At 48.0% G+C, this 22,701-nt stretch overlaps 2 protein-coding genes across 2 annotated transcripts in view; one reads left to right on the top strand and one right to left on the bottom strand.

The window, feature by feature from the left end:
- LOC112107877 (zinc finger protein 271-like) overlaps positions 1–22,701 on the bottom strand; it is an 879,239-nt gene that overhangs the window by 448,168 nt on the left and 408,370 nt on the right. The window lies entirely within an intron of this gene.
- PPP1R37 (protein phosphatase 1 regulatory subunit 37) overlaps positions 20,996–22,701 on the top strand; it is a 147,540-nt gene continuing 145,834 nt past the window's right edge. Inside the window, exon 1 of the mRNA XM_024219783.3 lies at positions 20,996–22,083. Within this exon, the coding sequence (XP_024075551.2) occupies positions 21,267–22,083 (817 nt within the window). The 5' untranslated portion in view covers positions 20,996–21,266. The remainder of the gene's footprint in view (positions 22,084–22,701) is intronic.

The raw sequence follows: 22,701 nt of genomic DNA, 5'->3' as shown, positions 1-22,701 counted from the left end.
CCCCCCCCCGTCGTTAGCCACTGCCCCCCCCGGGGGGGGGGACAGAAAACACGGGAAAGCAGGGAGCGGGGCGGGGGTTCAGCAGGGGTCACTAGCGCCGCCAGGTTTTCTGCCGCCCTAGGCAGCGGAAGGTCCCGCCCCGAAATGCCGCCCCCCACAGAGGCGGCGGAAGGTCCCGCCGCCGAAATACCGCCACGGTCACCGCCCCCCAAATTGTAGCGCCCTAGGCGACCGCCTAGGTCACCTAATGGGTTGCGCCGGCCCTGCTTCTTGGTAAGCCAATCACTCGGACAAACAAGGTTGGTTACAATTTGCAGGAGATAATGCTGCTTGCAGCCTGCTTCTTGCTTACAATATCACCTGAAAGTGAGAACAAGTGTTTGCATGACAGTGTTGTAGCTGGCACTGCAAGATATTTACATGCCAGATGCACTAAAAATTCATATGTCCCTTCATGCTTCTAACACCGTTCCAGAGGACATGCGTCCATGCTGCTGACGGGTTCTGCTTGATAACAATCCAAAGCAGTGCGGACTGACGCATGTTCATTTTCATCATCTGAGTCAGATGCCACCAGCAGAAGGTTGATTTTCTTTTTTGGTGGTTCAGGTTCTGTAGTTTCCGCATCAGAGTGTTGCTCTTTTAACACTTCTAAAAGCATACTCCATACCTCTTCCCTCTCAGATTTTGGAGGGCACTTCAGATTCTTAAACCTTGGGTCGAGTGCTGTAGCTATTTTTAGAAATCTCACATTGGTATCGTCTTTGCGTTTTGTCAAATCTGCTGTGAAAGTGTTCTTAAAATGAACAACATCTGCTGGGTCATCATCCAAGACTGCTATAACATGAAATATATGCAGAATGCGGGTAAAACAGAGCAGGAGACATACAAGGAGTACAGTCACAAATTTAATTGATGCATTTTTTTTTTAACAAGCATCATCAGCATGGTAGCATGTCCTCTGGAATGGTGGCCGAAGCATGAAGGGGCATACGAATGTTTAGCATATCTGGCATGGAAATACCTTGCAATGCCGGCTACAGAAGTGCCATGCGAACATGTGTTCTCACTTTCAGGTGAGATTGTAAATAAGAAGCAGGCAGCAATATCTCCCATCAATGTAAAGAAACTTGTTTGTCTTAGCGATTGGCAGAATAAGAAATAGGACTGAGTGGACTTGTACGATCTAAAGTTCCACACTGTTTCGTTTTTGAGTGCAGTTATGTAACCAAAAAAAATCTGCATTTGTAAGTTACGCTTTCATGATAAAGAGATTGCACTTCAGGACTTCTATGAGGTGAATTGAAAAATACTATTTCTTTTGTTTATCATTTTTACAGTGCATATATTTGTAATAAAAAATAATAATATAAAGTGATCATTGTGCACTTTGTATTCAGTGTTGTAATTGAAATCAATATTGAAAATTTAGAAAAACATCCACAAATATTTAATTATTTTTTTTGAGTTAACTGTGTGAGTTAACTGCGATTAATTGACAGCCTAGTTTAAACTTACCAAGTTCCAGCTTCAAAGTAGTTAGGTTGTTTGCCCCCACTATTCCTATTGGGAGGCTGTTCCAGAACCTCTCTCTAAACCTTCCGGCACCGTGAGAACCTCAGACCTGGGTTGCACTAAGCCCAGGCACCTAGACCCCACTAGGAGATAGATCTTTCAAAATCTGGCCCACTCCAGATGAGTAAACCACAGGAGGAAGGCCGGAAGGTTGGGTTAGTGTTAGAAACCTTCTTCTCATTTCCAGCCTAGATTTATTCCTGGCCAGTTTATCCTCTTTTATTCTTGTGTCAACATTGTCCTGGACAGGGTTTGGGCATTTTAGCCACCATAAAATTCATCTAACCCAGTGTCTAACAACACTAACCAAGGCAGTGTCATTTCAGGGACTGTATGGGCCTCGAAGTTCAAACAAACAAGCTATATAAAGTCCTTTTCTTTACTGGGAAGCCAAATGGAAGTTTTTCTAGAAGGGTATTTTTAGAAATCTCAGTATAATGACAAATGTCAAGCTCAGTTAAATAACTTTTTTGTGAAATGATGCAGAGCACAATTAGTACAGAGACATGAATAGTGAGAGATCCAAGCTGGTTTGCCTGATATTGTGTAAAAATGTGTGTAACTTTGATATAGAAGGCCTTGCCAAACTAATAAGCATATGCAACCATCATCGTAGACAGTGACTTGTTTATACTGCTCTATATACTATACCAGTGTTTCTCAATCTGGAAGTCGTGATTTATTTGATAATTTATATGGTAAAAATGAGAAAATAAGCAATTCTTCAGTAATACTGTGCTGTGATACTTGTATTTTTATGTCTGATTTTGTAAGCAAATAGTTTTTAAGTGAGGGGTACTCAAGACAAATCAGCCTCCTGAAGGAGGTACAGTAGTCTGGAAACATTGACAACCACTGCTCTAATTGACCTGGATCAAGAATGTCTTTGTTTTACTTTCTATTTCTATAGTAAGGCTATTGGGATCTCGGCATTAAAATACAGTCTCAGAAGGATTTTTTGAATCATGTTTTTAGAAATTTCATAAATGGACCACTGCACTTCCCCCAAATTAATGAGTCTGATGTTTCATTTTTTAAGACCAAAGGTCCCTGCATCTTCCAAGTATTAGAGTGAGTTGTTTTCCAGAAACCCAAAGGTGGAAGTTCATTAGCAATCGATTTGTGTGTAATACCTTTTATAGTAACAAATCAAAAGGAAGTCACAACTGGTCTAGTCAAATTTGCTTCCTGTCCTCTAGTCAGGGACGTATCTCCCTGCTGTCAACAGTTCTCTCTGGAAACGGCAAAAGAAAGATCCCAGATCAATCTATGAAACTGAAAAGGGTATTCCCAGAAACACTGAGAAAATGAATGCCAAGGGCTTTTGTTACACTTTACCAGGGAGATCAGGAGTGAATGCACCAAACCGAAAACTCACTGCTGCGGAAATAAACACTCAGGGCTAGACTCTGCTTGGAGCCAGCAGAATCGGCTACCATTTGCTGCTCTGAGGTGTACAGTGCCTCACAGAGCTGGGGAGAGGAGGCAAGACTGTGGCTGGCAGTGCAGGAGAGAGTAAGGTGCATCGCTGGCCTCCCCTCTGCGCTGCTATGGTGCCGAGCACCCCCCTCACCGGGCCCCCCAGGCGGGGGCGGGGGGCGAGGTGACACCCCCCACATGCCCCAGGCTGGGCCAAGCCGCGGTGGGGTCCCTGTCCCTTTAAGAGCAGGGCTGGGCTGAGCCGAGCCGGCGGTGGGGTGGCTCCGCTCCCGGCTGCAGGCTGATGCCGGAGCCTGGGCTGAGAGCCAGGCTCGTCTCCTGCACCAGCTCCGGGCAAGGCTTTGCTGCGACTCCCCCAGTCCCCCCCAGGCCTGGCCACCGCACGGTGTGTGTGTGTGTGTGGGGGGGGGTTGCTTGAAGCAGGGCAGGACCCGGTGGGGCCGAGGGCTGAACAGGCCCGGCAGGGCGGTGCGGGGGCTGCTGGAGGGGGAAGCTGGGGAAGGGGTGGCACGGCCTCAACCCCCTGGGGCTGCCTGCCCCGCGGAGGAGGCAGAGGGGTGCAAGCCGCAGCAGGACCCCAGCCCCCCGGGGGAGGGGATCTGGGCCAGCCCAGGGAGGCAGGAGCAGCCCCGGGGGTGCTGGGTGTGTGCAGGGCAGAGCCCCGGGAGAGCCCCAGCCCCGCGGCGGGCAGTGCTGCAGAGGAGGAGCCCGTGCCCCCCGGCGGGCGAGGGGAGCCCCAGGCAGGGGGAGCCGGGCCGCCCACACCCACCTCTCGCGGCCGCTCCATGCTGCTCCCAGTTCCGCTTTCCGCTGGCGCGGCTGCCCTGTCAGCCACTTTTGGATCTTTAAATAACCGTCCGGGGGAAATCCCGGACATTTTTAGCTTTTTACAAATTCCCCCCGGACGGCTATTTAAAGACCCAAAAGCCGGACATGTCCGGGGAAACCCGGACGTATGGTAACCCTATCCTAGGGTGACCAGACAGCAAGTGTGAAAAATCGGGACGGGGGGTGGGGGTAATAGGCGCCTATAGAAGAAAAAGCCCCAAATATCGGGACTGTCCCTATAAAATAGGGACATCTGGTCACCCTACCTCTTCCTCATGTCCCACGTCTTACCTCAGCTGCAAACTTCAGCAGTGAACATTTTGTGTTTGCTTCCAGGGCACTGATACAAATGTTCAATAGCCAACTGAGCAGGACCCCAATAGACACACAGCTGCTCTGGGACGATGCCTTGTTTACAGTTAGGTATTGAGACCTGTCCATCAGCCAGCTTTTAATCCATTTAACGTGGGCCACGTTCATGTTATATCAGTCTAGTTTTTTAGAACCTGCAGAACCAGGTCAAACACCTTACAGAAGAGTACAGATATTATGTCAACACTCTTACCTTTATCAACCAAACTTGTAGTCTCATAAAAAAAAAAATCAAGTTAGTTTGACAGGATCTGTTTTCCACAAACCCCTGTTGATTGGCATTAATTACATCACCTTCCTTCAGTTCTTCATTAATCGAGTCCCATATCAGTCACTCCATTATGTTGCCTAGGATCAATGTCAGACTGGCAATCCTAGAATTAGCCAGATCATTTCTGTGACGGGATCCCTGGGGTTAGGGTGACCAGATAGCAAGTTTTAAAAATCGGGACGGGGTGGGGGGTAATAGGAGCCTATATAAGAAAAAGCCCCAAATATTGGGACTGTCCCTATTGTAAGCAGAGTCAGGATGAGCTCTACCCTGACATCTGGTGGTGAATTATGGCGAGTGTGATAAAGAACTCCAGGGGCTGATCTTGTTTGCATAGGCACACCCACTCGCCTGGCATGAAACAACAACAACTGAAAGTGGTTACTTTGGCTGGTGTGGGATCCCCAGTTTCTCTATTATTGGGGCAGGAAGAATAAAGTTTTGTTACCCTGATTCTGTGAATCAAGGCCAGTGGAACTGTTGTATGACAGAAGGACTGAGTGAGTCCTTCACCATTACCTAAATAGCACTTGCTTGACAAGGGGCATGGGTTACAAAACCCAGTGAATTGAGAGAGGATGGGGACAGGTATTTGTACCTGATAGTATGGGCCCCCCGCTGAGGGTTTGAAACACCAGTTGCACCACCTCCTCTCTCCACTGTTGAATGTCAGAGCTAACTTTGATTCCATTAGGAGTCTAGTTACAGGCTGCTGAGCTGAATTCACTTTGGGCCAATAGTGCACCTGCACTGGGGCTCCCCTACTATATATGAGCTGAAATTGCTAAGAGCTGAAATCACAAAAGAGCTAAAGTTATTAAGAGCTGAGATCACTGAGTGCTGTGTTAACTAGTGGGGGAGCCTGAAGCTATATTGCTCAGCAGGTGGTGGAGCAATTTGTGGGGACGACTGGAGGAGCAGCGAGTGGCGTGGAGCCTTGTGGGGCCGGTTGGAGTGGCCCAAGGAACAGCACGAGCGGAGCTGTTTGCGGGGATGGCTGGAACGGCTCACAGGTTGGTGAGCGGAGGGGAGTGGAGCGGAGCAGCTTGTAGAGCGGAGCAGTTCGTGGGATGGCAGGAAAGTGGACTGGCTCGTGGTGAAGGCTGCGGCGGAACCCCCATGGAGAAACAGACGGCTGGCCAGCCTCGGATCACGTAAGGTGCCCCTTAACACCCTGCGTGCCCCCCCCCCTTTACTCTGGGGCTGCACTGACCAGGGACAGAGACTTTGGGGGTTGTTGGACTTTTGGGACTTTGGGGGTTGCTGGACCCAAGAGACTTTGGGGGTGTTGGACTTTGGGGACTCTGGGTGATTTTTTGGGTTGCTGGATTCAAGAACCAAAGGGAAAGGACACAGCCCAATTTGCTGGGGTGGGTTTTTGCTCATGGTTTGTGTTATGAATCCTGTTTGTGGTGTTTTTCCAATTTTATGCTGATGTCGTTTACCTCATGTTATTAAACATTTTCTGCTACACTCAGACTCCGTGCTTGCGAGAGGGGAAGTATTGCCTCTTAGAGGCACCCAGCGGGTGGTATGTAATTGTCCCAGGTCACTGGGTGGGGGCTCGAGCCGGTTTTGCATTGTGTTATTGAAACGGAACCCCTAGATACAGAACCCAGCCCTTGTTGCTGCCAACTTAGATGGGCAGAAGGGTTACACTATAAAATTGGGACATCTGGTCATCCTACCTGGGGTGCAGCCTGGGACTGTGGGACCACTGTGCTCCCTTATCTCTCCAGTCTGGGCTGTCTCTCACAATCCTTTGCTAGTGACAAGCAGCAAACCCCTCCAGGCGCTGTGATTACTCAGTACAACCGCATGTGGAGCCCCACACCCAGCTAGATTGCATGAATGCTCCCAGAGCCACTCATGAATCACACAGAGAAAGGTACCAGCCAAATCCCCCCAGCTCCCAGCCTTGTACCTCAGGAATATATTGTCTTGCACTGCTCAAGACGAGCAGTGCAAATTTATTAATTGGTTCCCCATTTCATCAATGGAAAGTGGATATACATCAGCTTTTGTAAATCTGAGCAGATTTACCAAACACTTCTGGTAAAGATAAAAAGTTAAACAAATTTATTGACTACAAAAGATAGTTTAAAGTGATTATAAGTGATAGGCAAAAAGTCAGAGGTAGTTACCAAAATAAAATAAAATAAAATGTAAGCACGTAGTCTAAACTCTCAACCCTATCAGCCTGGGCAACATCTAGATTAAGCAGTTTTTCTCACCCCACTGGATATTGCAGTTCATAGTCCACAGGTTTCACCCTTGAAACCTGGGCCAGTCTCCTCTGTGTTCATAGACTTTAATGTCAGAAGGGACCATTATGATCATCTAGTCTGAACTCCTGCACAACGCAGGCCACAGAATCTCACCCACCCACTCCTGTATCAAACCCCTAACCTATGTCTGAGCTATTGAAGTCCTCAAATCGTGGTTTAAAGACTTCCAGGTGCAGAGAATCCTCCAGCAAGTGACCCGTGCCCCACACTGCAGAGGAAGGCGAACTCTGTTGGAGTCTTCAGTCTTCTGAGTGTCCTTGTTGCAGTGTAGGTGGGAGAAGGAGAAAGGCAAAGCATGGGGCCCCTGTGTTCTGTTTTATACCCTTAGCCCCATGTGTTTGGAGAACACAAGTCCAGGCATGTCTGGTGGGCACTACTGAGTCCCAAGGCAAGGTTCAGCAATTCTCCTGGTGTGGGCTTGTGCAAGTAAGGCTACATCTACACTACATCCGGGATCGACGCTCTGAGATCGATCCACTGGCGGTCGATTTAGCGGAGTGGTGGGCAAACTTTTTGGCCCAAGGGCCACATCTGGGTGGGGAAATTGTATGCAGGTCCATAAGGCTGGGGCAGGGGGTTGGGGTGCAGGAGGGAGCGGGGTATGGGAGGGGGTGCGAAGTGCAGGAGGGGGCTCAGGGCAGGGGGTTGGGATGCAGGAGGGGTGCGGGCTGTGGCCCGGTGCCGCTTACCTCACGCGGTTCCAGGGTGGCAGTGGCACGCAGCGGTGCTAAGGCAGGCTCCCTGCCTGCTCTGGCCCTGCACCACTCATGGAAGTGGCCAGCATGTTTGGCGATGGCTCCTGGGGGGGGGGGCAGGCGGCTCTGCCGCGCGCAGCCCTCTCCTGTAGCTACCACCCCTGAAGCTCCCATTGGCTGCAGTTCCCCGTTCCCGACCAATGGTAGCTGTGGGGGGTGGTGCCTACAGGTGAGGGAGCGCACGGAGCCCTCTGACCCCCTCCCCCCCAGGGGCCGCAGGGACATGGTGCCGGCTGCTTCCATGGTGCCAGGGCAGGCAGGGAGCCTGCCTTAGCCCCGCTGTGCCATGGGACTAACAATCCCACGGGCCGGATTGAAAGCCCTGACAGGCCATATCTGGCCCGTGGGCCGTAGTTTTCCCTCCCCTGATTTAGTGGGTCTAGTAAGGACCCACCAGATCGACAGCAGATCGCTCTCCAGATCCCTGTACTCTACCCCCGACAAGAAGAGTAAGGTAAGTCTACAGGAGAGTTTCTCCCATCAACATCCCACGGTGTAGACCCCGCGGTAACTCGACCTAAGGTACGTCGACTCCAGCTATGTTATTCACGTAGCTGGAGTTACATAGTGTAGGTCGACATTGACGAGCGCTGGTTGCACCTGCTTCCACAGTGGCTTCCACATGTTCGCCCACAAGGAAATATTTCCAGCTCCAGGCTGCGGCCAGCTTAAATCAGGATCCTTCCAGCTTGGCCTCCATATTACCTGTAGGGTTACATTCTGCAAAGTGATTAAATTGTTATATTCCAGGGGAGACTTTATGCCCAGTCTGGTATGTACATAACTGCAAGCCTAAGGATTGTTCTTTATGGCGGTACCATTATGATTACACATGGTAACACCACACCCCAATTTTTTTGCTGATTGCAGGAAAACAGAAGAATTACCTTTATACCTTTATGGCCATTACATGTGTCTGATGAAGTGGGTATTCACCCACGAAAGCTTATGCTCCAATACACCTGTTAGTCTTAAAGGTGCCACAGGACTCTCTGTTGCTTTTAACATTTTTTTGTGATTTTGATTTACTTGTTTAATAGTTTAATAATATAGATCAGAGTATTTGGCTGCTGCTGCCTGCAGCAATTTTTTACAGACCATTTCTGTGGGAAAAGGGCCCATTTTCCCTTAGAATAGCTGAAAGACTCCTGGGGACAAAAACATAGTGGTGGTAGAAGCCTCTTGACCCCCTTGTATAATTTATTTCATTACCAGGGTTTCACCCAATGTGACTGTACCGAGTTGCACATCTATTTACATTTACATAACTGGGTTTTATTTTTAAACTATAAACCTTTTTTTTTATAACACTACAACTGTTACTTTTTAACATTTTTACAACTACCAACCTTCTTTTAAAAAAATGAGTAGTATTCATTTTTATAAAGGCTACTTGTAACTTTTTGTTTCTTTAGATTACTTACTTGTGCATTTAATTCTTTAAGGTGGTATATTTTGCTTGTAACGACTTAGCCACCAAGTACAATCCCTGCACCACAGCTGCCTTACCCTGTGCTTCCTTTACCTTGGGATTGTTTAAAGAGGTAGTAAAACATTTATTTCCATGGTCACCCGTGGACCTTTTACTTAAATTTTGTTAATGAAATGCAGCAGACGTTTGTCATGCTTTGTCCAAACAAACTTTTTACTCAGTATTTAAAGTACCGTCCATTAAAACTTCAGAAAACTAAAAGTGTAAGGGGAGGGGGGGCAGAGAGGGAGAGAAATGGGGGCTGGGGAACAAGAAGTTTGCTTTAAGGCGTTTACTTGACCCTTGAGGGTCAGGTTTTTTGACTTAAGATGATTAAAATCGTTCATACATTTTTACTTTTAAGACTTGTAATTTCCTCCCCTAAACCTGACAGACCCTCACACAGAGCCTGCAACAAAACAGCTTTTTTTTTTAATTCTGGGAGCACCTGGACGCCAGGGCAGCTTCCACCCACCCCTGGATGTCTGGCCAACCCTGACCAGGGGCGGCTCTATGTATTTTGCTGCCCCAAGCACGGCAGTCAGGCAGCCTTTGGTGGCATGCCTGCAGGATGTCCGCCAGTCCCGCGCCTTCGGTGTACCCGCTGCCAAATTGCCACTGAAAGCGCGGGACCAGCGGACCTCTTGCAGGCATGCCGCCAAAGGCTGCCTGACTGCCACCCTCATAGCGACCGGCAGGCTTACCGCCCCAGGCACGCGTTTGGTGCGCTGGTGCCTGGAGTCGCCCCTGACCCTGACAACTCCCAGAGGGGGCTGCATAAGGACCATCCCATTTCCCTACCGGTTTATTAATAAACTCCTTAACCGGGGTTGCAGTAAAAGGCCCATTCAATTTACTTATTGAATCCATGGCTAGATATGGTGATCAGGCACAACTCTCCCCTGGGATCCTGTTCGTGACGCCAGATGTTAGAAGAAGGAGCAGGTTGACCCAGAGGCGGATCTGAGTACAGGCTTCTTTATTGCGATACTTGTTCCCCTCGACCCAATTGTCCAGTAAGCACTGGATTAGTTACAGCACACTCTTTATTTGAGTTAGTATGTAAACGCCTACATTCGCTACAACATTTTAAAAACCTTTATTAAGTAATAGAAACTTTTATATTATTAGGGTTACCATTCGTCCGGATTCCCCCGGACATGTCCGGCTTTTTGAGCTAAAAATAGCGTCCGGGGGGAATTTGTAAATGTCCGAATTCCCCCCCCACCATGCAGAGCGCGCGCGGCTAACAGGGCAGCCGGCCGGATGGTGCCACTTACATGGGGCTCTGACAGCCAGAGAGAGCCCCCCCTCCTCTCCCCTGCAGCAGAGATCACTCCCTCCCTCCCTGCATTCGCAGATCGCCTCCGGCAGTCTGGAGCTCCTCCTCCACTGCTGCCCAGCGTGCCGGGACGAATGGCTCAGGCCGTTCCTGAGCAAGCTCACAGAGACATTAGGCAAAGGCCAACAACAAGGGGGCCAGGGGGTCGGAGAAGGGACAGGGAGGTTCTGGAGGGGGCAGTCAAGAGACGGAGGGGGGTCGGGAGTTTGGGGGGGCTTTCTGGGGGAGGGTGTGGATAAGGTTTTGGGCAGTCAGGGTACAGGTAGGGGGTAGGGTGCTGGGGGGCATTTGGGGGGGGCTTAGGAGGGGACAGTTAGGGGACAAGGAACAGAGAGGCTTAGGTAGGGGGTGGGGTTCTGGAGGGCAGTTAGGAGCAGGGGTCCCAGGAGGGGGCAGTCAGGGGACAAGGAGCGGGGGGGTGTTTGGGAGTTCGGGGGGGGGCTGTCAGGGGGCAGGGGTGGGGAGAGGGATCGGAGCAGTCAGGGGACAGGGAGCAGAGGGGTTTAGATGGGTCGGGAGTTCTGGGGGGGGCTGTCAGGGGGTGGGGAGTGGTTGGATGGGGCGTGGGAGTCCCAGGGGTCTGTCTGGGGGTGGGGGTGTGGATAAGGGTTGGAGCAGTCAGGGTACAGGTAGGGGGTAGAGTCCTAGGGGGCCAGTTAGGATGGGGGGAGGGTCTCAGGAGGGGGCAGTCAGGGGACAAGGAGCATGGGGAGGATTGGGAGTGCTGAGGGGGGGAAGTGGGAGGGGCAGGGGCGGGGCTAGGGCAGGATGGGGCGGGGCTAGGGCAGGACAGGGGCGGGGCTAGGGCAGGGCTCCTCCCTTTTTTGCTTGCTGAAATATGGTAACCCTATTATTATGATTATATTTACCCCTTTTGATTGATTACAGCATTATGCATATTATATACATATTTTTATTTTGAAAATATTTTTTTTGCAGTAATTTTTTCCTACAAATTCCCTTAATCTGCAGTTCTCCGGGGAGGGAGGAAGGGGCCATGACCCCTGCAGGGCTCGCTTATGAAGCTGGGAAAGGAAGGGAGGAGGAGATAACACTTCTTTATCCTATTCTTTAGATCCCCACATTTCTTATGCAGCTGCAACACTTATCAATTCTTCACAAGGAGAAGGGAAGGAAAAGGGGTAACACTTTATCTATCAAGCGAAGGAATAGTGCGTGCCTGTGCCTACTTCCTGATACCAATCAGATTTTTTTTATTTAAATTGGATTTTTTTGATAAAATGCTTTTTGAGGAAAAATACCTATCTAAAGATAGTTTTAATTAAGATACATTATTGCTCAAAGATATCTCATCATGGAATAGGGATTATAAATTCTAATTCTATAGTATGAGACAATATATTCATGTAATGTTTAAGAAAAGTTTTGTACATGAGTTCCAATAGTTCATGGATTAGGGACCCAATTTTATGGGGTTCCATGGACTTCTATATAGATTATTTAGGTTAATCTTTTTATCTACCCAATGGGACTCAGTGCTCAGTCTAGAAGATACCATCAGAGATGCTTAGTTTTGCAGTTCTCAAACTCTGGATTTGTGTCTCCAGAGATAACATGCTTGTTAACAGCAAAAATGTTTTAAAATAAATAAATAATATATAGAGGTGAGAAATAACAGACCTCAACCCTATTGTTCCTCTGCAAATTTGTGTACAGAGTCAATCCCTTACCTCTCTCTAAAAATGCAAAGTTTCAAAAAGTTCAATGAATAGAAGATTGTTGGGGGCAAAATAGATCTGGACAAGGAGAAGTCTGGAGATAAATGTGAGAAGGGATGGACAGGCAGTAGAAACAAAAGTGAAACTGTTTGAGCTGCATATTCCAGCAGTCTTGAGGGCTTTCTGAGTGTAGCCTTCATTGATTTGAGATCTATCATACCATTCTCTCACTAGAAGGAAAAACCTATAATGGCAGCAGGCCGTAAAAGAGACCCAGTTTGGGAATATTTTAATGAAGTTCCTCTACCTGTGGGTAAGACAGGCATGCATGCAAAATGCAAACAGTGCAGCAAAGAAATGCAAGGCCCGGTTGCCCAAATGAAATAACATCATGAGAAGTGTTTCTTCTCAGGAGGAAGCTGCATTGAAGATTCATAGATTCTAGGACTGGAAGGGACCTCGAGAGGTCATCGAGTCCAGTCCCCTGCCCGCATGGCAGGACCAAATACTGTCTAGACCATCCCTGATAGACATTTATCTAACCTACTCTTAAATATCTCCAGAGATGGAGATTCCACAACCTCCCTAGGCAATTTATTCCAGTGTGTTTAACCACCCTGACAGTTAGGAACTTTTTCCTAATGTCCAACCTAGACCTCCCTTGCTGCAGTTTAAACCCATTGCTTCTTGTTCTATCCTTAGAGGCTAAGGTGAACAAGTTTTCTCCCTCCTCCTTATGACACCCTTTTAGATACCTGAAAACTGCTATCATGACCCCTCTCAGTCTTCTCTTTTCCAAACTAAACAAACCCAGTTCTTTCAGCCTTCCTTCATAGGTCATGTTCTCAAGACCTTTAATCATTCTTGTTGTTCTTCTCTGGACCCTTTCCAATTTCTCCACATCTTTTTTGAAATGCGGTGCCCAGAACTGGACACAATACTCCAGCTGAGGCCTAACCAGAGCAGAGTAGAGCGGAAGAATGACTTCTCGTGTCTTGCTCACAACACACCTGTTAATACATCCCAGAATCATGTTTGCTTTTTTTGCAACAGCATCACACTGTTGACTCATATTTAGCTTGTGGTCCACTATAACCCCTAGATCCCTTTCTGCCATACTCTTTCCTAGACAGTCTCTTCCCATTCTGTATGTGTGAAACTGATTTTTTCTTCCTAAGTGGAGCACTTTGCATTTGTCTTTGTTAAACTTCATCCTGTTTAACTCAGACCATTTCTCCAATTTGTCCAGATCATTTTGAATTATGACCCTGTCCTCCAAAGCAGTTGCAATCCCTCCCAGTTTGGTATCATCCGCAATGAAGATGATGAAAGGAAAATGCCTGAACATGCAGGATCTTCAGGTTGGTAAACTTGTTTATTTCATACTTCTTTCTTAAGAATTGCCTGTCTTCCTTCTGGACAATTCTTGAATTCTCATGTTTGAGCAAAAAATATAGTTGTTACTCTATGGTACTATCATTTTAGATGCAGTTGTGATGAAAAATAAATAGCTGAAATAGGCAGATCTTCCTTTTACAATTTCACCTTTAAAGTAGTACTGAGTGTCAGTGAATGCAATGAGTAAGTAATACTAAATGATCATTATGGTAATAATAATTAAATAACTGCATTGACTTATTTTGTTTAGGAGAATCCATCCTCAACATACAGGATTCTGAAGACTATCCACCTTCAAGATCACCATCATTTTTTATTAAAAAAAAAAAAAAAAGTTTCAGAGTTATCTGCCAAAGATAGTGTTTCAGGTGCATCATGTATGTCACATAGCCACAGTATATCACCTGTAGCAAAAAGAAAAAAAAAATCTCCATCATCCAGAAACAACCATAGATAAGTTTGTGATAAGAACCAGCAAATTACAAAAAGAGATAATTGTTGAAAAAATTGCCCGGTTTGTTTATGTAACAAACTCTCCTTTCCATATGATTGAGAACCCACACTTCATTAACATGGTTCAGTCATTAAGACCAGGATACACTCCACTCAACAGAGCAGATGTTGCAGGCAAATTGTTGGATAAAGTGTATGAAAGAGAAATTGAGCAGTGTGCAAAAAGTCTAGACGGCGAAATTGTTAACCTGAGTCTTGATGGGTGGAGCAATGTCCACAATGATCCTGTTGTATGTGCTTGTGTGACAAAAGAAGAAGGGAATGTCTTCCTTACAGAAACGATACATCAGGAAATGCGCACACAGCAGAATACTTACAAGTAGTAGCAGTAAAAACTATAACAAACTGTGAAAAAAAATTCAAATGTCTAGTACTCAGCTTGGTCACAGACAATGCTGCAAATGTATCCAAGATGAGAAGAAATTTAGAAGAGAGTCCCAAGCTAATAACATACGGTTGCAGTGCTCATTTGATGCATCTCCTAGCCAAAGACTTCAGTGTTCCAGAAATAAAGGCTAATGTTGTTGAAATTGCAAAATACTTCCGTTAACAACCACTTTGCAGCAGCTGCTCTGAAAAAAGTGAGAGGAGCCAAGCTAACTCTCCCACAAGACGTGCGATGGAACTCAGTAGTGGACAGTTTTGAGCACTATATCAAGAACTGGCCTAATCCGATGACAGTTTGTGAACAAAATTGTGAAAAAATAGATGGCACTGTCACAGCCAAAGTTCTCAACATTGGGCTTAAGAGAAATGTTGAACACATGGCTGAAGCCTATTTCTGTAGCCTTGAACAAAATGCAGGGAAATAGCTGTTTTATTGCTGACACTGTTGAAATTTGGAAGGAACTGAGTGAGATCTTAAAATGAGAAATATGCAGTGACAGACTTAAATTACAAGCATTAAAAAACCGAATGGGACAAGCACTATCTCCAGCTCATTTTCTTGCAAATATTCTCAATACTCGATACCAGGGTCAAACCTTAACTGCTGAAGAAGAGGAGTTGGCTATGACATGGACATCCAGCAATCATCCCTCCATAATGCCAACTATAATAAACTTCAGAGCTAAGGGTGAACCATTCCAGAAATATATGTTTGCTGATGATGTTTTAAAGAAAGTCATACCAGTGAACTGGTGGAAGTCACTTAAGCATTTGGATTCAGAGACTGTTGAAGTGATAATCTAATTTTAACAGCAGTAGCTTCTTCTGCCGGTGTAGAAAGAATATTTTCTTCCTTTGGACTAATTCATTCCAAATTGAGAAATCGTTCGGGACCTGAAAAAGGAGGAAAGCTTGTTTTTCTTTTCCAGATTATGAACGAACAGAAAAATGAAGGTGAAGACGACGGAGTTGGCTGCAGAAGTCAATATTTTAAGTTTCTCATATTGACCTGGCTGACATGGTCGATTGAAGTTTTGATTTTTTTTTTAAATATTTCATTTAACTATTTTAGTTAAAAACAATTTTAACAAAAACAAACCTGATTTTAAAAAACTTGAATGTTTAAATTCAAAAATTCATATTCTTGTTTTGTTAAATTATATGTTTGCTGTTGAAGAAAAAAATCCAGAATATATAACGTTGTTGTTTTAGTTAAATAAAACAATTTAAATGTCTGTCTGGTGATCATCTCCTCCTAATACAGCATGGCAAGAAAATCCTCCAAATGTTAATGATTAACCTGTTGAATTGGAGATAGTTCACCTCCCAAAGACTTCATAAATATCTGCTTCAATTACCTTTGGTAAATGAAATAACCAAACAATCATTCATTTTCTGATATAGCTATAAAACTAATCTGAAAAGTTTTCAAAATAAATCACTTTAAAAATGTAACCTACATCTATCTCTGAGTTGTGAAGAATATGTATTAAGGTTATAACAACCAACAAGAATGCACTTTTATGTAGAAATCCATGATTAAATTGAGTCTTCCTGACTAATGATTTAAATCAATTTGATTTAAATCAAATCCACCCTGGTTCTTAGGGGGTGTTCCTGAGGAAATAGAAAGGTACATCCTAGATGGGAAGCCCAAAACTGTAAGAGGCGGGAGAGATTGGAGCTAAATGGGTGGAAGTGGCAGAGAAGAAGAAAGCTAGTAGCAGTTGGTGGGAATACCAGAAGGGGCAACCCGAGATGACACCCCACCATCGGGGTCAGCCCAAGGCCCCACCTCGCAAGGAGGAGTCCTCCACACAGCCAGGGAGACCCCAGACACCTTCTCATCCCACCACCCTATTCTCCAACCACCCACCTCGCCCCAGACCACAGTCAGCTGGGCGATGCTTTAAATGTAATGAGCTGGGGCATGTGAAGGCCAAGTGCCCCAAGAGCACCAGCTGACTGCAACTCATCACCGCGGGGTTCCACCAGGAGCCTTCAGGCCCAGATGCCTCGCAAATACCCCCAGAGCGAAGGGAAACTGTGTGTGTGGGCAGAAGGAAGATTACTGCGTTGAGAGACAATGGAGCACAGGTGTCAGCTATCCACCAATCCCTGGTGGACCCCAAATTCATCAACCCAGAGGCCCAAGTAACAGTGCAACCCTAAAGGCCAACTCTTTTAACTTGCCTACAGCCAAGTTGCCTGTCCAGTACAAGGGCTGGTCAGGAATATGGACTTTTGCAGTCTATGACGATTATCCCATTCCCATGCTGCTGGGAGAAGATGTAGCCAACCATGTGAGGCTAACAAAAAGGGTGGGGATGGTCACCTGCTGCCAGGCTAAACCAGCCCCCACAGCTAACTCCTATCTTGAGCCTCCTACAAGGGCCCAGTCTGCATCCCCTGATATGACAGGTCTGGGAGCCCAGCCAGAGGTGGTGGAACCAGACCCCAGACCAGAGTCTATGGCAGCGGTTGTAAATCCAGTTCCTGGGACCCAGTCGGAACCAGCCCAAGAGCTGGAACTGGAAGAGCAGTCAGCACCAGAGCCCGTGCTTGCAACCCCACCAGAGTCAGGGGAGCCAGCACCAAAGGGCGCCACAGAACCTGCACCTGCAGCTAAACTGGCGCAAGTTCAGCTGAAGCCTGAAATACAACCTACTGCACCAGCAGAAAGCGGTTCACAATCGACGGAGACACCCCCATCACCTACATTGCTTCCGGTGGGACCAAGCCCAAGTCCACAACCCAGCGAGGAACTAATGTCTCCAGCATCAAGGGAGCAGTTCCAGGAAGAGCAGGAAGCAGATGAGAGCCTCAAGGGAGCTTAGATGGCGTCACGGAGCGACCCACTGCCTCTCAGCTCTTCTAATAGGTCCAGGTTTGTTGTAAAAGGAGGTTTCAGAGTGGTAGCCGTGTTAGTCAGTATCAGCAAAAAGAACGAGGAGTACTTGTGGCACCTTAGAGACTAACAAATTTATTTGAGCATAAGCTTTCGTGGGGTAAAAACCACTTCATTGGATGCATGCAGTGGAAAATACAGTAGGAAGATACATATACACAGAGAACATGAAAAAATGGGTGTTGCCATACCAACTGTAACAAGACTAATTAATTAAGGTGAGCTATTAGGTAAGCTATTATCAGCAGGAGAAAAAAAACTTTTGTAGTGATAATCAGGATGGCCCATTTCCAACAGTTGACAAGAAGGTATGAATAACAGTAGGGGGGAAAAATTAGCATGGGAAAAGTTTTTACTTTGTATAATGACCCATCCACTCCCAGTCTTTATTCAAGCCTAATTTAATGATGTCTAGTTTGCAAATTAATTCCGCAGTTTCTCATTAGAGTCTGTTTTTGAATTTTTTTTGTTAGAGTATTGCGACTTTTGAGATCTGTAATTGAGTGACCAGGGAGGTTGAAGTGTTCTCCGACTGTTTTTTGAATGTTATAATTCTTGACGTCTGATTTGTGTCCATTTATTCTTTTGCGTAGAGACTGTCCGGTTTGGCCAATGTACATGGCAGAGGGGCATTACTGGCACATGATGGCATATATCACACTGGTAGATGTGCAGGTGAACGAGCCTCTGATAGTGTGGCTGATGTGATTAGGTCCTATGATGGTGTCCCCTGAATAGATATGTGGACAAAGTTGGCAACTTTGTGTGGACTCTAAAGGAGGACTCTCATACAAGGAGACCCTTTCTGGTGGACAAAAAGAGGACTGGTATCCTCAGAGATAGTTGGTAGTTCCAACTAAGGATAGGAAAAAGCTCTTGAGCTTAGCGCACAATCACCCTAGTGGCATGCTGGGGTAAACAGGACCAAAGACCGTTTGGGAAAGTCATTCCACTGGGAGGGAATGGAAAAGGAAGTTTCTACCTATGTCCGGTCTTGTGAGGTATGCCAGAGGGTGGGAAAGCCCCAAGACCAGATCAAGGCCCCTCTCCAGCCACTCCCCATAATTGAGGTACCATTTCAGTGTGTAGCTGTGGATATTCTGGGTCCTTTCCTTAAGAAGACACCCAGAGGAAAGCTGTACATACTGACCTTCATGGATTTTGCCACCCAATGGCCAGAAACAGTAGGTCTAAGCAACACCAGGGCTAAAAGCATGAGCCAGGCATTGGCAGACATTTTTGCCAGGGTACGTTGGCCTTCCGACATCCTTACGGATTCGGGAACTAACTTCCTCGTAGTGACCATTAAAACGTCTTTGGGAAGTTCATGGGCTGAACCACTTGGTTGCAACCCCTTATCACCATCAAACACACACGATAATTTGTTCTCTCACACACACAGATGGATTCTCACACAGACACACACAGAGACCAGGGCCAGCTCCAGGCAGCAGCGTAGCAAGCAGGTGCCTGGGGCAGCACGTCTGGCCATTCGGCGGCAATTTGGCGGCGGGGCCGTCACTCCCTCTCGGAGCGAAGGACCTGCCGCCGAATTGCTGCGGTAGAATGAAGCGGCGGTAGAGCTGCCGCTGATCGCGGCTTTTTTTTTTTTCTGCTTGGGGAGGCAAAAATGGTAGAGCTGGCCCTGACGGAGACACACACACATGGATTTACACACACACACACAACACAGAGGGAGACACACAGATGGATTCTCACACACACACACACAGATGGATTCTCTCTGACACAGAGGGAGACACACACAGATGGATTGATACACACACGGATTCTCTCTCTCACACACACACACACACAGGGAGACACATACACAGATGAATTATTTTTGTCACAACCACACAAAGGGATTCTCGCACACAGAGGGATTCTCTCTCTCTCTCTCACACACACACTCACACACACACACACACACACACACTCACAGAGGGAGACAAACAGATTCTCACACACAGGGAGAAACACGCAGGGAGACACACAGATGGATTCTCTCACACACATGGATTCTCACACACACAGGGAGAAACACACACAGAGGGAGACACAGATGCATTCCCTCTCTCTCTCACACACACACACAGATGGATTCTCTCTCTCACACACACAGATGGATTCTCTCCTCCCCCCCCAGAGGGAGACACAGAGAGATGGATTCTCTCTCTCTCTCTCTCTCACACACACACAGATGGATTCTCACACACATAGGGAGACCCCCCCCCCCCCCAGACAGAGGGAGAAAGAGACACACACAGAGACACACGAGAGAGAGAGAGAGAGAGATGCATGCAATGATTCTCACACAAGAAAGAGAGACACACAAGTCATGTACAACAGATACACATGGTTTCACGGACACTGGTCTCACACACATGAAAGAGAGGGAGACAGCGACATACCAGCTATATACAACATACAGACAACAGAGAGAGGGAGAGAGATGCATGCAGGGATTCACATATCTTGGAGAGAGAGAGAGAGACAGTCACACAACATACAGGGATTCACACACACTAGCCACATACAGAGAGACACACACATGGATTCACACACAGTGGCCATACAAGACAGAGAGAGGGAGACACACACACACGGATTCACACACACAACAGAAGAGAGAGACGCATGCAGGGATTCACACACACACACACACTGGCCACATAGAAAAGCCATACACAACAGATACATACATACACATGGTTTCACACATACGAGCCACACACACAACAGAGAGGGAGAGACATACATATACATGGATTCATACACACTAGCCACACACAACAGAGAGGGAGACACAGACATGCTGCCTATATACAACATACAGACCCCAGCGAGAGAGAGAGAAAGATTCACACACGACACACACACACACACACACACACAGGCTGTACGGAACAGACACACACACACGGATTCACACACACACACGCACTGGCTGTACAGAACACACACACACACGGATTCACACACACACACACTGGCTGTACAGAACAGACACACACGGATTCACACACACAGGCTGTACAGAACAGACACACACATGGATTCACACACACACACTGGCTGTACAGAACAGACACACACACGGATTCACACACACAGGCTGTACAGAACAGACACACACACACACACACACACACGGATTCACACACACCAGAGAGACCCCCCCCCCCATTACCGTCCCGCGCTGTGCGCGAACCGGGGGCTGCTGGGGTGGGGCCTCATGACGCGCCGCGGGACAGAGCGCTACGCAGCATGTGAGCTCGCCTCAGTCCCGCCCCCCGAGTGAATTTAAAGGGCCAGCAGCCCGCCTGGGGCAGGCCAGGGAAATGCGGACGTATCACGTGACGCTGGGTATTGGCCGCACTCTGTTTATTAGTAGCAGCAGATTCGCGCGGTCTCCGCTCTCCAGCGGAGACCAGCGCCCGCCGCGTGGGTTACTGTTGCAGGGGGAGCTGAGCCCCAATCCCCGGCGCCTGAACGCGGCTCCATCCCGGGGGTCTCTGCGTTGAAAGTGCTGCGCCGAAGCTGCAGACATCTTCCCCAGGCCACGGCGGCCGCCGCCGTGTGTGTGTGTGTGTGAGGAATCCCAGCCGCTGATTCGCCACCAGGCGGAGCAGTCCCCGGAGCGCCCCGCGGTGGTGGCGGGCTGGCTCCGTGAGCAAGCCAGGGCCGCAGGAGCCCCTCCGAGGTGCCGGGCGGGGTGGAAGCAGCGGCTCGCGCCCAAGTCCGTGGAGAAAGTGCTGCCGCGGATGGGCAGGTCGCTGGCGCACTCTTCTGGCGGCGGCTTCTCCCGGGTCCGCGCCAGTCAGGGCCTGCGCTCGGCGGGCGCGGCGGCTTCCCGGGGCGCGGCCTGCTCTGCACCCCCCGCCGGCCGAGCCCAGCCGGGGCCCCTCAGCCCGGCCGGGGAGACCTCGCCGGCCGCCTGGGCCCTGCCGGGTCTCGGTGCGCGGCCCGGGCCCAGAGCGCGTCTGCGGCGGTGCGGGGGAGCGGGCGCCCCCGGAGTAATGCCTCCTGGGCCCGCATGAGGAGGGGAGCGGGAGCGGGAGCCCCGGTGCCTCCCGGCCGCCGGGCCTGCCCTGCGAGTGCAGCCATGGAGTGTGTGCAGGTCCCCCCCATGCAGCCGGGGAGTGCTGCTGAGGGGGACCGGCGGCGGCGGCTGCCCCCTGGACCGCAGACGGACGAGGAGACACTAGGCGGCTTCGAGCCCTGGGCTGCCTCGCCGAAGGACGAGGATGCTGCTGGCGACCAAATGGGGGTGAAACTCCAAGAAAGTTTGGGCCTGGCTCTCCTCTCCCATCTGGATGCGGAGATCCTGCCCTCAAAGCCTAGCGCACCGGCGTCAGGAAACGCTCCCAGCGGGGAAATGGTGGGCCATGCAACTGTGTCTTCTGCAAAGAGGGACTGGAAGGAGCCGGAGGGCTTAGATCTGGGAGAGGAGCGGTTACAGGGGAAAGAGACTTCTTTGGTCGTGAACCATCCACTTCAGGAAGCCTTTTCAGAGCATGAGGATGCTTCTGGTAACCCTCACTTGGCTGCAGAGAGGAGAAACTTGCCAGAGGTGGCTGCTGCCGCCAGAGGATGTCCCGGGGGAAATGAAAAATCTCTGCTGCAAGCCCCTCTTTCCCCCTCACAGGAAAAGTTGGCATCTCCGCCTTCCTATAACTGTTCTTTGGACTCAGAAGCCCCAAGTCCAGAGAGTCCAGGGGGTGACCCACAAGTGGAGGCTTCTCCGCCTTCTGGTGATGGAAAACTCAAGCATGGGGCAAAGCGGGTAACATTTCCTTCTGATGAGGACATAGTGTCTGGGTCTCTGGAGCCTAAAGATCCTTGGAGACATGGTAAACTTTAAAATGCTTTAAAATTAACTTGCTCTTCTCCTGGGGCTGGAAATTGTGTATCATGTGAATAATCCTATTAACTTTACTGAAGGTCTATTCACATGTGTTTGCAGAATTGTTCCCAAACAAAACAGGACACTAATTTGTTGACATTTGTGGTGTAACAGGATACTCAAAGATTACTTTTCTATTAAGCATATTTAAACAAAACTATGCAGTTTGTTTCAGTTCATAAAAATATATTCATCTGGGGTTGAGTGCACACATGAACTTTATAAAAAACACAAACATTAATTAGGATCCAATGGCAAGAACTGAGTGCTAACCTGATATTTATTAGTTATATGCAAACTTTTTAATGTAACTGAACATTCTGCACTGTTTTAAGCACTTTCCTGATCCAGGTAGGATTGAAACTTTGAAATAATATAACCCAGTGTTAGTGTCTGCAGCACACCTTTTTCACACTATGGAGCTGTAGAAGTGATACCCCTTGCTTAGCAAGACCCCATGTTGTTCTTCCCTGTTTTTTGCATAACTGACTTATGAAACTAGCAAATATGTCCTCCCAGAAATGTGAAGAAACTAGTGATCTCTCCACTTGGTAATGATTTATCA

This window comes from Terrapene carolina, unplaced genomic scaffold (genome assembly GCF_002925995.2).
Source record: "Terrapene carolina triunguis isolate 2854851 unplaced genomic scaffold, T_m_triunguis-2.0 Scaffold517, whole genome shotgun sequence".
Lineage (NCBI taxonomy): Eukaryota > Metazoa > Chordata > Testudines > Emydidae > Terrapene > Terrapene triunguis.
The sequence above is the reverse complement of the archived record's forward strand: the minus strand, read 5'-3'. Positions and strand labels throughout refer to the sequence as shown.